The sequence below is a fragment of the Callorhinus ursinus genome, unplaced genomic scaffold, assembly GCF_003265705.2.
Source record: "Callorhinus ursinus isolate GAN/ISIS: 27379988/994484 unplaced genomic scaffold, GSC_fseal_2.0 scaffold46, whole genome shotgun sequence".
Classification (NCBI taxonomy): Eukaryota; Metazoa; Chordata; class Mammalia; order Carnivora; family Otariidae; genus Callorhinus; species Callorhinus ursinus.
In genome coordinates this window covers 2,379,777-2,397,071 of record NW_027397108.1, presented here as the reverse complement: position 1 = coordinate 2,397,071, position 17,295 = coordinate 2,379,777, and the positions used below count along the sequence as shown (strand labels likewise).

The 17,295-nt window shown below is 45.2% G+C and overlaps 1 protein-coding gene across 3 annotated transcripts in view; it reads right to left on the bottom strand.

Moving 5' to 3' along the window:
- WWOX (WW domain containing oxidoreductase) overlaps positions 1-16,150 on the bottom strand; it is a 925,392-nt gene extending 909,242 nt beyond the window's left edge. For 2 of the 3 annotated variants that reach the window (XM_025860465.2, XM_073882321.1), the window contains exons 1-4: positions 15,191-16,150; positions 8,959-9,023; positions 8,501-8,558; positions 6,895-7,073 (exon numbers count right to left, since the gene is read on the bottom strand). In XM_025860465.2, the coding sequence (XP_025716250.1) occupies positions 6,895-7,073; positions 8,501-8,558; positions 8,959-9,023; positions 15,191-15,297 (409 nt within the window). In that variant the 5' untranslated portion in view covers positions 15,298-16,150. Of the gene's footprint in view, positions 1-6,894; positions 7,074-8,500; positions 8,559-8,958; positions 9,024-9,884; positions 10,022-15,190 lie in introns of those variants that run through there. The other variant, XM_073882320.1, reaches the window with a different exon arrangement.
- Positions 16,151-17,295: the final 1,145 nt, after the last annotated feature.

The window sequence follows — 17,295 nt, the reverse complement described above, 5'->3', positions numbered from 1 at the left end:
ACACCCCCTCTTGTTATATACCCTGGCACTCAACAAATAAATGAAAACCTAAACCTACGTGCAAGTGTAAAATTCAACTCTTCTCATATGACAAAAACGTTTGAGATCAAATCAGGTACAGACATACAATTTATATAGCGGTATATTTAATGTGTTTTGTATGTGATTACCAATGATGAGGTGAGGTTCATTAGAATGCTTCAGTTGGTCTCCTCCTTTGGATATATAGCTTCACTGACACTCTTTTTTAAGATTTTATTTACTATTTATTTGAGAGGGAGAGGAAGAGCGCGCACAGGAGCATGGGGAGGGGCAGAGGGAGAAGCAGACAATGGAATATTACTCAGCCATTAGAAAGGATGACTACCCACCATCTGCATCAACATGGATGGAACTGGGGGGGATTAGGCTAAGTGAAATAAGTCAAGCAGAGAAAGAATTATCACGTGGTTTCAGTCAGTAAGGAATAGCATGGAGGACCACAGGGGAAGGGAGGGAAAACTGAAGGGGAAGAAATCAGAGAAGAACACAAACCATGAGAGACTTTGGACTCCAGGAAACAAACTGAGGGTTACAGAAGGGGGGGGGGGGGGGGGAAATGGGGTAACCAGGTGAAGGGTATTAAGGAGGGCACGTGTGGGGATGAGCACTGGGTGTTATATGCAACTAATGAATCACTGAACAATACATCAAAAACTAATGATGTATTATTATATGTTGACTAATTGAACCTTAAGAAAAAATATTTTATTTACTATTTATTTCAGAAAGGGGGGGGGGGAGAAGCAGACTCCCTGATGAGCAGGGAGCCAGACACTGAGATCACAACCAGAGCTGAAGGCAGACGCTTAACCAACTGAGCCACCCAGGTGCCCCTTCTCCGATACTCTTAAGGTTTCCATGTACTCTGAACAAGACTATGTGATCTCCATGGATATTCAGTGTCTAAGAATATTTAACCGCAAAGTGGTTGTTTAATTCATAAAGTACTAATACTCAATTTTATGTAATATCATTCAAGGACTTTTTCCAATACTGCCAAAACTCTCAATAGCATCTCAGAAAAAGTAATTTTAAAATTTTTACTTGTAATATATGGATATATTCTAGCATAAAGGAAGAGGAGTCACAAATATTTTGGGCTTTTTGGTTTTTTTACGTTTTATTTATTTATTTTAGAGAGAAAGCAAGTGAGCTGGGGGAGGGGTAGAGGGAGAGAGAGAGAGAGAATCTCAAGCAGACTGCCCGCTGAGCACAGAGCAACAAAGGGCTCAATCCCAGGACCCCAAGATCATGACCTGAACCAAAACCAAGAGTCAGTCACTCAACCGACTGAGCCACCCAGGTGCCCCACTGGTCACAAACGTTTTTAATTTAATATATTCCCAAAAGGTTCTTTAGATTACTTCAGAAATTTTCCCTCTACTAATGAGCACAGTTTCCTAAAAAGAAGATAAATGCCAAGATCCCACTATTTTGAGTCTTGTTGACAATCAGAAAGGAAATTGTCATCAGGCATCAGGATCCCAAATGTAATGATCCCATATGAGCAGGTTTTGACCAAGAAAATGACTGCAGGTTAGCTTATGGCCTCAGATTTATGGGATCTTTTGGAATAACTAGAAAAAAAAGAACACAAGTCAACACATGGTTTAGGATAGAAGGCAAAATTTAGTAACAGGATGGAAAAAAGAGCAAATAACTGAAGGTATAAAGGAAGCTAGTCCAGTTCCTAATTTTGAAGTGTCAGTTTAAAAATCTTAAGAACGAATACACTTCTTTACATGAAGAAAAGCACTCTTCCTGTATTACTGCAGAACTGGTAGAATTTACACCAGATATGAATCCATCATGGTGGTCATTAGTAGGATAAAAGAACATGGAAACTATGCTTCACGCTGTAATTTCAACACATGATTCAGGAACAAGACCCCGAGCTTTAAAAAATGGGCTCCCAAAGCCAAAACAAGCAATTTCAACATTATACTATCATTTTGGGATTCCTACAAGGAAATCTGATACCTTCATTTTGTTTCAAGGAGAACAAATTTAGGGGTGACTGTCGTAGTTTGAGCATGTACATTTTATATCTCAAGATGTATCGATATTGATGTTTAAATAAATATACACAATTAGAATCCATGTAATAAAACTTAGGGGATTACATTACATAAATACCAAAAAATGAAGTGTCAGTCCTAAAATACATTTCACTGGTATAGATCAAAGTGGCCAGCTTGTATCTGTCCAGGGAAAAAAAAGTTTTGTTCCTGGTAATGGGTCCTCTGGCTCAAAAATCTAAACCAGACCAGGCTATCCTAGATCTAAAGTCACGACACTGACGCAGCCCAGCGTTAGGAAGGTTCAAAAGGCCAAAGGAATTTTTCATCCTGAAGAAATCCTGAAAGGGATTTAAAAATCAAATTTTAACCACTGGTAGCTTAAGACTGCAAGGAGAAAGTTTTATCATCATTGCCAAAAAACATTACACTGAAAATATTTAATATGCTCACACTTGTAACTGGTTTTGTTGTTGTTGTTATTGTTGTTTTAAAGATTTTTATTTTTAAGGAATCTCTATACCCAATGTGGGGCACAAACCCATGACCCCAAGATCAAGAGTCACATGCTCTACCGACTGAGCCAGCCAGGCGCCCCTTGTTACTAGTGTTTAAACGGACGTTTGACAAAGCCTGGATTTTACTCCTTAAATGTGATGATCATTCTGTCTGCCCGATGCAACAGACTGTGGAAGTTCCAACAAAAGCCCCTGCTAACAGGAGACCGTCAACAGGGTAGGTGCTGTCCCACATCGAGGCATTCAGTTAACCCCTCATTAGAAGAACCCTGCCTTTGATGAGCACATGTCAGCCCTCAGATTCAAGCAGGCAGCACTTTCTATTCAACTATTTAAACACAGAGACAAACCAGCGCAATTGACAGGTTGAGTCTAGAAAAGCAGCTATGGGGTCCTCTGTGATGGGAAATGGCCTAGCCTAAAACAGCCCCTCTCCCGAGACTTCCCAGCAAGGCTTGTATATAATGATCACCATGAAATGGTTGAAGCCATTTCCACTCACTTTTACCAAATCGGAGCCATCAAGCAAGCCACTAAGTCCAGAGAGTCGTGACACACCTGCCCCCTTCCCGCTCAGCGCTATGTCAAGCACAAACAGAAATCAGTTCCTCCCTCGTCTCTACTGGTTGGCACATCAGGACTGTGGGGTTCCGGGCCTCTTGGTTTGCTAGTAGAAGTTTGGGTGAAGAGATGACTTCCCCCTGGAAACTGAGATGCTGATCTCCACAGAGAGAGGTCCAAGCTACAGCTTTCAATCTATAAAGGTCTTCAGGTTCAGAACGCTGGTTGAACAAAGGTCAAGGAGAGAGGAGTGTTAGTTTCTGAGGAGGCAACGTCTGAATGCTCATAGATCCCTAAAAAGGGGGACAGAGCTGAAACAAGCGGTGCAAGACAGTGGTGAGAGGTCCCCAGAGGTCACAGAGAGTGTGCCACCAAAAGCTTCCTGTGGCCCGGGGCTTCAAATTTATCTAAATGTTATCTAAACTGGGGCCGCTTTAGAGAATGTTGGGGTGATCTTACTCTGAAAGGGACTACATCATCTAATGCAGGGGCTGGCAAACGTTCTCTTTAAAGGACCAGACAGTAAATATTTTAGGCTTTGCAGGCCATGTGTTCTCTACCGTAATTACTCAATTTTGCAGAAAGCACAAAAACTGCCACAGAAAAAAGGTAGAAATAAATGGGCGTGGCCATGTTCCATAAAACTATAGTTACAAAATCAGACAGCAGTCACATTTAGCCCATGAGCCAGTGTGGCAACCCCCAATCTAGACAGCTGAACCCAAACAACAGCAGTACCTAGTTACAGACTTTAAGTGTAAAAACAAAGATTCCATGAACTCATAATGCTTTATTCTGACATCTCCTCAGAATCCTTACGTCTTCCAGAATCACCCTGATCTTTTTGAGCTTAATTAAGTGGGAATCCCTCTAACTGTCTTAGTACTATAAACTACTGAAAATTCTAACTATCGCTCCAAATCAACTTACAGCCAGAGGAGCAAGACAGTAACACAAAACCTGCTCAGAAGCCACTTCAAAGGGGACAGTATCCTAGTGCTCATCAAGGAAAGGTGCCCCCTCTTACCACCTGATCACCCCCTCCCACCAGAGAGCGCCTCACCGACAGCAATTCCAACAAAGCAATGCCTATGGAGAATTAAAAAAAATTAAAAATAAAGAATAATTGGAAATATCAGCTTTGTAAATCAGCCTTTGCAAAGCAAATCAGGGTACCTACGTTTTTAGTCTTGGAGCCACCACTCTCTAAATAAATACTGGTATGCTTTGTGGCAGCCCACTCTGCTTCAAAGAGAACAGACAGCCACAAGGCTAAAGGTTGGACAGCTAATACACAGAAAACAGGCTCCCGTGAACAGCAGAAGGCAAGTGAACACCAACACTGTTAAAGCTCAGAGAGGACTCCTGAATGCCCACACATCTTGGAAATGAAGATGCCTGATTCACTCTGCATTGTTACTTCACTTGAAATGTGCAGAAAAGTGGTGACAGCAATTTATAGAGGGACATGTTTCATAGTTCAGGAGAAGGGAAGACTTTATCTGGAAGCCACAGCCTACTTGGGCAAGGACACTTTCTAAGGCAGCCACGCAGGATACAAAAAGTGAACTTAGTTACGACAAAAAGCCATGTGCCTATCTTCAGCCTCTTTTCCTTAAGCCTGAAACCACTGCTGCCGAGTAAAATGATTTGCAAGGATTTGATTGCTTGGAATTTTCAGGGCGATATTATTTCAAAAATTAAGAATAGAAATCTTTCACATCCACCAAGACCTATGCTTCCCAAGAGAGGAGAAGGGAGGGGGGTAGCCAGAAGCGCTGCAGCTGGGGAAGGAGTGCGGGTGTTGGCATAGGAAGAGCTGGTCGCCCCAAGACCCTCCCAGCACTCCTTCCACTCTAAGCTTGACGATTTGCCACCACATCCAGCTGGACCACAGAAACCTGCTTGCAGTGTCCGCAAAGTTGACCATGGACATCAAAAAGGAAAGGTCTTCAAGAAAGAGGAAGCGGGAGCAGTGAAGAGGCACGGAGTTTCCTCGAAGAGGCTCGAGGTCCATTCTAATCAACACATTTATTCTCGATGCTTCAGAATCCCGTCCTTTATGATTAAAGATCCAATGAAACAAAGCTCTTTGTCTGCTCTGAACCAGCTCAACTAGTTCTGGATCATGATGTCCTTAAGTCTGATGCTGCAAATCTTTGGCAGAGCATTAGAAGCATCAGTCAAGGTCTGCTATCTAACGTCAGACAGAAGAAAGTTTGAACATTTACGCAGAAAATAACCAGTAGTCATGTTGCTTACTAATTAAATGAAAAAACTGTCTCGCTGGAAGAGTAAAGGAATGAGATCTTTTAATTAAATTTTCTGATTAACTAATTGCTAAATAAAAAGAGGTATTTTACTTAAGTCCTTAAGTACTTATTTTTTCTTAATTATTTTCCACTGTGTTGGTCCACACCCTCATATAAGAGTAGTCAATGCAATCAACACAACCTATTGTTTCTTGGGCGACTGAGGATCCAGTCGTTATTTTTAATACAGCATCATCAGTTTCAATATCAATGACAATTACATAGAATCCACCCCAAAACAGAAGTTCAGAAAATTGAACTGAACATACTCTGAGCCTAAGGGTGAGGTCTGAGAGTTGATCTTAAATAAATCCCTTTCCCTTTTTTTTTTTTTAAACTTCCGTTTGCCTCTCTGCCTTCATAGACAAGTACAGTCAAGAGCTCTGCTCTGGGACTGTCACCTGTTAGACTAGACCCTCTGCCATGCAATAACTGATCCTCTAAGAATGTATTTTCACCTCCTGTGCTTCCCCTGATGATACCAGGAATGCTTCTGGAGGTTCGAGAAGGGGTCAGTGAAAATGAAGAAGGATGGAGAAAGGAGACAGTGGAGGAGGTGCACAAAGGCACGAGGAGACAAAGCTTATGAAATAGAAGGCCAACAAGGGGGGCAGTGGGGTAGCTGTGAGGGGTCAGAGGACAGACAGAACTTGCCAGAAAACAGCCCAATGGAATTCTATGTTTCATCTGTGTAAATTAACCTGAAGATGTAAATCCTTACTCAGGGCAGTTTGATTCTTAACAGGTACATATGCTGATGTCAGTGGATCAAAACAAAGAAAGAATGAAATCACGCGGAAAGCTCTTGTACAAGCATCTGCTCTGCCACTGTCCCTTTTAGCAGCCCTGTTTGCTAAAGGAGGGGCGGCCTCTGGAGCCATCTACCTGTGCCAGTCACTGCAGTTAAACACTGGCGGTTAAGACGGTTAATCCAGAGGTTAAGACAAGAACTAATTCCCCAACTTTACAGGGAAACAAGATCCTGTTCCCAAAGGAAAATGATACTCTCATTGACCAGGTGAAACCTGCAGTACCCTCTGTTCCAAAGTCATGATAGGTTGTTGCTCCTGATATTCCATTACCAATCAATTTTGGTTTCAACAACCCAAGTCATTGAAATGTGTCCAGACACCACACAGACCAGGCTGGAAACCCTTAAACAGAACCTGTTGTCTCTAATCCTTGAATACCAGGATAGCCACAGTCTTTTGCTGAGCGTTCAGCTCTCAGAGAATTCAAGGTCGGCCCTTCCACAGCCTTCCATGAGAACAGTGGGATTTAAAAATAGGCCAGGATCTTAAGAAAACAACAGTAGGAAAGGCTATAAATACATTTTTATATTAGAGAATCACTCTAAAAGATTTCGTTGTAGTTCAAATTTAAGTGGATTTCATCATAGCAGGAACAAAACATCACAACAACGACTGTAAGGGGGCGGCCTACCTACTCCTGAATTAGCTCCGGTAACCACGACCACTTTGCCGGTGAAGTCCCGGCCCTGCAGGATCTCCATGGCGGTGGTACTGCTATCATATCTCTGCCTGTTGGTCGGCTTCGTAGGGTTATCATCCACCGTAAATGCCAGTCTCGGGTCCAAATAAGTGGTTCTTTTATTTATATGACTGCAAAGAAAAGGAGAAAACAGTGAACCCAGGCATTTATAAATGTAAGACCATCTTATAGTTTAGGTGAGGCAAACCCCATTTTTCATGTACTAAAAAGGTTTATTCTTAAACCCCAGAAAGAACTGGCGTCCATTTAAGTCTGTCTTCTGGCCTCCAGAAGGATTGCATTCCTGCCTGGAAAGAATAGTCATCAAATCCTTTTCTTCAGAACTGCCTGTGAAATACGCTGTAGCATATAAAAAGCACTGCCTTGTATCCTGAGATTTCAAAAAAGGAAGCAGCTTTGGGATTTTTTTTTTTTTTTAATTCATGTAAATGTGGCGGTAAGATCTGTCAGCCACTGTTGTCAGTAGATTTCAGTGAAATCTCTGAACCCTGCGCAAGGGCGTAAGAAAACTGGTAGGAGGTGGCAAACTCAAAATGATAAAAAGTCTGAACATTCTGAAGTTCTGATGATTTTCATTTCAAGACCGTATTCACATCTCCTCCGAGCACTGTAGTTTGGATTTGGAGGTGATCTAAGTCTTGTAGAAACTCAAATATATTAGCACATATGGATTAATGGGTTACTCCCATGGAACAGATTTATTTTTTTACATTTTTAAATGTACTCTTTGGATCTGAGAGAAAAGATCTCAAAATATCTTAAAAACCATTAAGAACTAACTCTCCAGAAGTAAACAGATGAGATTTTGTGATTTAAAATTTTTCTGTAACATGTGTGTGCTTAAAATAATAATATAGCTTAAAATCTATACTCATCACCCTAGAAATACAAAGAGCCAAGAAGAATCCAGCTGTCGTTTTACTTATAACCGGAGCTGCCAGAGAAGTGTCTGGAAGGGTATCATGCGAGATGCCACAGCAGTGCCTGGCCCACGGGTGCACACCTCTCCTGGCTCCTCACTGACGTCCCCTGGGTGGCCTGAAAGAAGCTATGGTGAAAGGATGTGCCCCGTGGAAACAGAGCTGGGCGTCCCCCCGCCCCCACCAGAGTTGGCGGGGGAACGTTTACCAGCACACCGCTGTAACAGGTGGAGAGGAGAGCGGCCGGAGTCACACAGGAACTTAACAACGTCAATGCCCAGGAGGTAATTTGATAAGTTACAGTCTATCGGTACAAAATAATACTCCATGGCCATTTAGCACCACTGTCTTGAAAAAAATAAACAGGAGAAAATGCTCACAAGACATTATGTGGAGAAGGACAGTTTACTACACAATTCCCAAAGTGCACTCCCTTTTTATTCTTTGAAGAAAGCAGACTTGGAGAATAAAAAAATTATTAAAAGTAGTTAATCCTACTGATAAGATTACAGTTACATACTACATATTTTTCTATATTCGAGGTATATTACTTTTACAATGAAAAATTCCTACTGAAAAGCAAAACAACTGAGAGGCCTTTCTATACAGACACTTACTCGACAAAAAAAACTTGTCCGTTCTCATCGGTTTCTTGTTCCCATCCATATGGCAAATCTGAAACACAGGAAGACTGGCAGGTCTATGTGCGGCAGGGGTGGGGTAAACAGAGGCCCAGGCCCCTGGTCAGGAGGCTCCCTGCCCTTCCAGCCCCCGCCCCAAAGCCTCTCCCACCAACCAGCAGCCTCACCGGGCAACCTCAGGCTGTGTGTACCAACCGTGGCCGTTATAAAAAGCCCATGAGAAATCACCCTCACCATTCCACCCCACTCTTATCACCTCCTTCTGCCACAACCCATGAGCTCCTCCGAGAGAGAGAGCCTGATTCCTTGATGGCTCCCTCCTAGAGAACCTTCCAGGAATGACAGAGCAGACTGTCACCTGATTGTGACAGTTTTGCTATCTAATTAATGCTTTAAATACAAGGTTATTTGGTTTATGACAACAACATACAAACCTCCTGCTATTCGTTTTCTTTTTCCGGTTTTCGGATGTTCCCACTGGGTCTTCTCCTCAGCATGACTGTTAAAAAAAAAAAAAAGTTAAAACTCCACAAAAAAATAGTAACTGAAGGTTACACTTCTAAAAATTAATCAACTGCATTGTGCCCCACCCCCCCAACAACACTATTTCCCAAGAGTAGTAAAGCCAGAGTTCAGAAAAGAAATACTCAGAACATAAATGCTACTGTCTACATCAGGTTCAACTGCCTGCGTGGGAAGGAGAAGCAGCCCAAGGAAATCTCCTGAAAGCCTGTCTTTGTGAGCAGGCTGTGGAGGACGAGGAAGAGAAGCAGACTGGAACCCCACTTGTGGGTCAACTTTAGGAAGCTTAGTGAATCACTCAGAGTATCTAGATGTGTTTTGCATTTGTTTTAGTTTTATCCCAGGACAGATGAACAGACTTCAGTCTAATTTATGATGCTGATATTTAGATATCATTTAGATATATTAATCTTAAGTATTTATTCTTTCCACAGATAAAACTTTGAAGTGTTTTAAGCACTGACTCCTAATTGTTCCCAAGAGGTATTTAAGAATGCAGTTAGAAAGCCCCAAAGGTCACCTCACCGCAACCTGGACAAGTTACTCAACTTCGCTGCCTCAATTTACCTATCTGCAAAATGGAAATGATCCTAGAACTGATCTCAAGGAAATGCTATGAGGATAAGGTATATCAAGGGCTGAACACAGTACATGACATATAAAGAGCCCTCAAAAGTGCAACCTATTATAAACAAATCAAATATATAAACCAGTCCTATTTCTGTGGAAAATTTAGCATTTTATCTAACAGCACACAAAGTTAAATTAAAATCGTGAGCCAATAACAGACTAGAGATATCGTCAACAGGTGATAAAATATCAAGAAAAACAAAATTACTTCATCAGAGAAGTAGCTGGATGTTGCAAGAAGCATTCCCAGGGGAGGCTGAATTTCCTAAAAGTTCACATACTCATGCTAAAGTAGAAAATAATAATCACTGACATCTAGATGATAAAATCTGAATATGCCTTCCCTACCAATTGCTTTAAAGAGAACAAATATAGAGAGCATGAATCTGCTGTAAAATTTTACATGAAGCAAACAAGGTTTTTTGGGGAACTGTGGGCTTCAGGTCTGGTTTTGCACTCTCAGTGGCGGGTGCAGCAACTCTGTGGACACTGGACTCAGGAGGCCAAAGACTTGGGCTCCCGAATACCTGTAATCAGTCAGCCAGTCTCCCTGGCCCCACACCCACCTCACAGAGCTGTTGGAAAGGTAAGTGACACCCTACTTGTGACAGTGATTGGCAAACAATGAAGTCACTGTACAAAGGCAGGGTATCAGCAGCCCAGACCAACGTCTGCTTGTACATCGACCACCATGAAATCCTACTCACAAAAAGGGAGAGCCTGAGTCCTGGTAAGGACAAGCTGCTCCTTGCGGACACAACCCCTGCTTCTCCTTTAAAACTGAAGGGAACAGCAAGCAAACCAGATGCTGGCAAAGACCTACACCATTCCTGCTCTTTGCTTTGCTTTTCTCCTCACGCTTCTTCAAGAAAACTTTACAGATGTGATTTTATATTTTCTTCTGCCTGGAGTTGAAAGTAGTTTGCAACCCACAGGCAGGCATCAAATGAGCTTTGAGCCAAGCTCCAAAAAGACCTGCCCTCAAGAATCTATAAAGTTATTGAGGAGGGCACGTTCTGCATGGAGCACTGGGTGTTATGAACAAACAATGAATCATGGAACACTGCATCAAAAACTAATGATGTAATATATGGTGATTAACATAACAATAAAAAAAATTAAAAAAAAAAAAAAAAAAGAATCTATAAAGTGCCCCTGTGAGTGGAACGCTGACCTCTACAGCAGACCAGCGTCCAGATGAACCCTCAGACAACCAACCCTGTGCCTGGCCCGAGGAGTTGCCCAAATGTAAACGGGCGGCGTGAATAAATGCTTTCCAAAGGAGTTGGAAAACTCACTGAGAACATTTTTTTTCCATCCTGAGAGACATTAAAAAAAAAAAAAAGATAAACATTGTCGCCCATGTTTTTAACTTTGACAGAAAACGCCTAAGTCAAAGTTTCTTACCACTGGCAGTCCTGACATTTAAGCCAGATCGTTCTCTGCTGTGGGGGCTGTCCTGCGCACTAAAGGACGATTAGCTGCAGCCCCCGTCTCTCCCTACTAGATGCCAATATACCATAGTTGTGGCAACAGAAAGTGTCTCCAGACATCTCCAACTGTCGCCTGAAGGATACAGTGTCCCTGGGGGAGAACCCCAGGCCTGACACAAGAGAAAAGAACATAATTTGGCAGTGAGGATTTCAGAGTCCAAATGCGCATGAGTTCCGGCTCTCCCACTCACCAGCCATGTGCCCTTAAAGAGGTGTTTGACCTCCCTGTGCCTCAGTTTCCCCATCTGTAAAATGGGGATAATAGAAGCATCTGCTCCTTGGGGCTACTGAGGACTCAATGAGTTAACATGTGTGAAGAACTAAGAACTATGCCTTTCATACAGAAGCATTAATTTAAATAAATACTTACATATAAAACGTAATTAGAAAGTGTTCTCAATTGTAACCTAAAATGACTTTTTAATGAAGAGAAAATCACGACATATGTCCCCAAAGTGTTATCTTCCTCTCCTTTAAACAGAAGCCCTCTTCTATTTTTTCTTTTTCAATAAGCTTTTTGTCATTTAAAGAGATAATTAACAGGGATCTTAAACCAAAAGGATCTAAATTAAATTCATACCACATTACATGGATATCACTTTCAAGTATGCTGTTCTAGAAATTTGTTTTCGAACTTAACTTGGAGACAGAGAGCTGACTGTGAGGAGGGCCAGCCCCGTGGACCAGGGAGCCATCTCCCAACTGGGCAAGGCCGGTGGGCCCTCTGGTTGCCAAGACGCCAGGGCTTCAGAAGGAAAGCAGCGGGGGGGAGGGCCCAGGAAGGCCCAGGTGACTGCGGCGACAGGCCCAGGCATTGAGCCCTTCCATCCCACCTCCTGGCTTGGGCAGAAGGGCTGCCCTGGACCGTGTCAAAGAGGGGGGAAAGGCCCGCCAGCTCTCTCTGGAACCAGGTCTGCCCTCAGTGGCAGGACGGCTCTCTCCCTGAAAGCCCAGCCTGGGGGGCCCTGGAGCCATAGGACATGTCTGCTCCAGAGGTGAGTGCACCACGGGACACATGGGAAAGCACAAGGAGCCAAAAGAAGCCACACAACAGGAGAGGGGCAAAGGCATGAGTCAGGGAGGGGGAATCTCATTGGAGGCTACAGCCTCTGTCCCTGGGGGTGGCCTTGCTGTGGTTGAGAGGAAGACCACTGGAAAACAGGAACTACTCAGAGGGCAAACTTCTTTTAGCCCATTAACAGTTTCCCAAACCCCAAGAGGGGACAAGTGACCCTTCCAGAGTTAAGAGAAAAGACAGACCAGGATGCTTGCAGGTCAGGAGAGATCAAGGGGGACTGCAGGGAATTACGGTTAGGATTGGTCAGAGGCATCCTTCCACCTGGAGAGCTAAAGCACTGAGGGCCAGGGGGACTAGAGAGGGGGACACCCAGCTGGGCCCAGCCAAAACTTGTCACTACATTCAGTGTAAACAAGAGACCCAGACAGGCCAGTTTGAGACCCAACACTGGGGAGGGAGGAGAGCCTTTTCAGGGACCATATATGCACCAATGAAGCCCTGGAAGCACTTGGAGGAGCTGACTGGGGTGTGCAGATCTTATTTAGTGAAAGAAGAGCCCGGACACTGGACACCATCGAGGAAGGAAGCAGATGGGAAAGGCCACCCAACATAAGGTAGGACACAAGGGGGAGAGACAGGGTAACACCAGGCTCCAGGCAAACTTGAAAGAAAGCCAGGGAGCCTAAGCTAAATGGCCAGAACGAAGGTGAGCCCCACACAAAGCAGGAGGCCGAGGAGGGCTCTTACAGCCAGGATGGCAGTCCTGTGCACCTTTACATTCCAGGGCCCAGGATGCCACCTGCTCAGGGAGGCCCGAGGAACCCTTCACTGGAGGAATTCACTCAACCCACACAGACTTATGTCTCCCAGGTGCTAAGCACAGGAGATTCAGAGGGTAACAAGAAAAGGTCCCTGCCCTCATGAAGCTTACAATCTGGGGGAGGAAGACAGAGCACAAACAAGGAAAGTATGCCTAAGATGTCTACAGAAAAGGCCAAGTGCAGGGGCGCCTGGTGGCTCCGTCGTTAAGTGTCTGCCTTCGGCTCAGGTCATGATCCCAGGGTCCTGGGATCGAGCCCCGCATCGGGCTCCCTGCTCGGTGGGAAGCCTGCTTCTCCCTCTCCCACTCCCCCTGCTTGTGTTCCCTCTCTCGCTATGTCTCTCTCTGTCAAATAAATAAATAAAATCATTAAAAAAGAAAAAGACCAAGTGCCATGACTCAGATAATGAGAGGCTGGGAGGAGGGTGCAGGGATCAGGGATAAGGGGAAGGTCTCTTGGGCAGTGGCATTTAAGTTCAGCTCTGGGGGATGACAAAGCCCTTCACATAGCTCTCCAGGCAGAGGTAACAGGGAGTGTGTGCTCAGAAGCTGCCTAGAGCCTAACAGCTCCCTACTGCTAGACTTGTCCCTACCATTCTCCAGAGCCAGAAACCACCTTTCGAAAGACATAAATCCGATGGTACTCCCTGGCTCCAAGCCTTCAGTGGACCCCCGGGTCCTGACGATGGAGCCCCAGCTCTTCCATGAGGCACAGAAGGGCCTCCATACACTGGGGTCTTCCCCTGCTGCCTCAATCTTCCCGTCCCTGCACCAGCACGTGGGCCATATAGAGGCCTCCACTCTGTCTCCTCTGCCTGGGCTGCCCTCCTGGCCCTGAACATGCCCACCTCTACTTATGCTGAGGCCCAGCTCAGGTGCTGACTCTCCCCAAGCACCCAAGGTGCCCCCCCACCTACCCACACACGCCTCATGTTTAGCAGGCTACTGCTCACTACCCACACACTGTGCTGAACTAGCCATGTGTAATAACTCTGCCATACAAGACTGGGTGACAAGTGGGTCTTAGTTATCTCAGTATAACCAGTGCCCAGCAAAGAGCCTGGCATGTGATAAAACCCCACTGTGTCTTGAATGAAATAAACTCACCAAGGTCTGTCTTTCTTTTTTCTTTTTTTTCCCCTGGTTTTGTTTCTACCAAGCAACCCAAGACAGCAGTGGCTCACAACCCTGGATAGATAAGAATCTCCTGGGGAGATTTTACAACATACCAATGAAGGTGGGCAGGGCCCAAACCAGTTAAATGAGAACCTCTGGAGGAGGAACCAAGGAAAAGCTATTTTCTAAGTTCTCCAGATGTTGAAAATCACTAATTTACAACCACGTTTCACAAACCCAAATGATAACCTGCCTTACGGGGAAAGCTTATAAAATACAGATTCCCTACGCTGGGTGTCTGCTGCATAAGGGTCTCTGAAACCTGTATTTAGGACCCTCAACAGGTGATTCTAATGAGGCTTAGGCGATGCTGTCACAGCTGCAGAGAGAGCAGAAAAAGCTCAGTTATGGCGCAGAGTACTCATTAGATCTGTGCTAAGTGTTTAATGTACAGTGCTTTAATCAAAATTCTGTCAACCCATTTTACAGGTGAAAAATCGGTGACTGAGAGTTCTTGCAATGGCCCAAAGTCGCACAGTAAGGGAAGGGAGAGAGGGTCGGCCAGGGTTTCCAAAACTTTGCCAGAAACTATTGGAATCCTATTACATATACAAATGTATATATACATAACTATATTAGGACACTTATTAAAAAATATATTCTCTAGGTCCCTGCCCCAGACCCACGAGGAGGGAGCTGGGCACTGGCCTTTTTGGGGGGGGAGATGAGGGAGTAAAGGCCTGCTGGCCACCATGGCACCGTGCAGCGCCGCCTCCTGAGCAGCAGAGGGCGCGTCTGGGCGCTGCCAGGTGACCCCCGCTGGACCCAGGGCCCAGAAAGGCAGCCGACCCCAACTCGGGGACCCTGGGAGCCTCCTTGAGGAAGCTCCTTAACTATCGCCTCCACTTCGCGCGGCCTCGCCAAGCTGAAGCGCCGGCCCGAGCCCCTCCGCGCGCAGGTGGCATTCCAGGCAGCGCAGGGTCCCGGGCACTTGAGGCCGTCAGAGCTCCAGGTGCGGCCCCCTCCAGGTGCGTCCCAGGCCCGGAGGCCCCCCTGCGGCCCCTTACTTGGCATAGTAAACCCAGCCGTCCTTGGTGGTTCTCTGCTCCCAGCCCGGGGGGAGCTCGTCCTCGCTGTCCGTGTCGTCCAGGCCAGCGTAGCGCAGGGCTGCCATGACGGCAGGGAACGCGCTCAGTCACCCACTCTCTCGGTCGCCCGCTGCCGGGTCTCCGCGCCCAGGAACTCAATCCCGCTTCAACCGAGCGCCGCGCGCGGCGAGACCCAAACGCTCGCGCCTGCGCACTGCGCCGCCCCGAGCCGCTCAGACGACTCGGGAGCTAGAATCAGGTCTCCCGCGTTTCGCTGCTGCCGGCGTAAAAGGGGCGGGGCCTGGGAAGAACGGCGGTGAAAGCTCGGGAGAGATCGCACTGCCGCTCGGCTGGAAGTAAAAGCCGGTGGACGTTCCGTTACTCTGGAGATGGAGCTGAGCTTCGTCCACCTCCCGGCCTCAGGGAAGGGGCGTGGGCCTCCAGTAATGGTCCAGGACTCCGCCCGTTGCCGAGCGACCCGTAATTACTTCCGCGTTGTTCTGACCAATCCTGCTGGAGCTCTAGCAAATGAGCATCCTGGGAAACGTAGGCCAGGCCCAGTGGGAACGGACCGCGGAGCGGAAAGGAGGGATGCCGAGGCTGGTTTTCTGGACTCTGGCCTCTCCGGCTTTTAGGACATTATGAAGCCTAGATGTTCCTGCTAAGAAACCTTCCAGAGCTTCCCATCACCCAGGCTGACTCACACACTTTGTTGTGCATGTAACCATAACGTTATAAAACGTGGGAACGTTAAAAATGCAAATTCCCGAAACTTCTAAAACCCCGTCTTGTAGAGCAGATGCTCCCGGCCGCAGGATGATTCTGTTGATAAATAAAGGGCTTTTATTTATCAACATTTATAGACCGCTTAATTCCGGATCAAGAATTCATAGACTATCTCTTTCCGGGAACCCGACGCCTCCCACAGGTGGGCACAGTTAGAAGAAAGAAGAGCAGGGGACTAACTGCAGTTGAGACCGTATTGCTATATTACAATTACCTGTTTATCTGCGTACTCCTGACCAAACTGACAGAGCACCACATCTTATGCTTCTCTATCGCTAGCACTTAGTAAAATGCCTAGACCTGCAAATTTATTGAATGAAATAAATTAATGAATCAATGTGATTTCGTAGCTTTGGCCCTCTTTAAGTCAACCTAGTTTAAAACAAATTCCCAATCTACAAAGTGGAGTCTCTCAAATCCTCTCGGAGCACCTACAAGTATTCTATCAATGTCCTGTGTCAAAAACTGGAAGCGTATCTTTAACTTGGTCTTGCCTAAGTTGTTTTCCAGAACATTCCCCAACTGAAACTTGCTCCCCAACTCAGCATTACAGGGAAGTCTACTGACCAGGATTCCCATGGCCTAGGTCTCAGAAAAACACAAGCCTCCATCTCAAAAATTACGTATCTTTGAATTTTTTAAATTTTTTTAAAATTACATATTTAAACAGGTAGGGACATGGGGAGGCAGGGAGTTGTGTTGCTTTTTGTCTTCAAGTCCTAAAATTGATATTGCTTTGGGATTTCTGCTCTGCATGCTTTTTAGGGAAGAAACTTGCTTTCCTTTGAAGGTGCCCAACCAAAAGCTAACTTAATGAAAATATATTTTAGTTTTAACAGGTCCACTATCACATCTCAGACCTATCAAAACATCACTCTCCAACCCATATATATTTAAATAAGCTAATTTATTAATATGCTGCTCTTCTGCTCACTCCATTTTAACCCCTTGTCTCTGTCACCCAAGCCAATTTATTCCTTTAATATAAATAGAGATTAGGCCACAATGAGCCCAGATAATGGGGAGGAGAATCAAACTGATTAGTCTTAGTCTTTCCAATTATAATCCTAGCTCCACTCAAGGATTTACTGCTTAGATTTATCTCTTGTTGCCCTCACCAGAGCCTCTCAGGCCACCTGTTCCCTATGACTCAGCATCAGGCCACAGGTAGTAATATGGTATCTTCCCCAAAACTTGGTAGTGGTCCCCTTGATAAAATTCACAACTTCTAGTTCAACTCTCTGCTCTTCCTACCACTTAAACTATTCCCTCAAAGCTTCTCCTGCCATGAACATCAG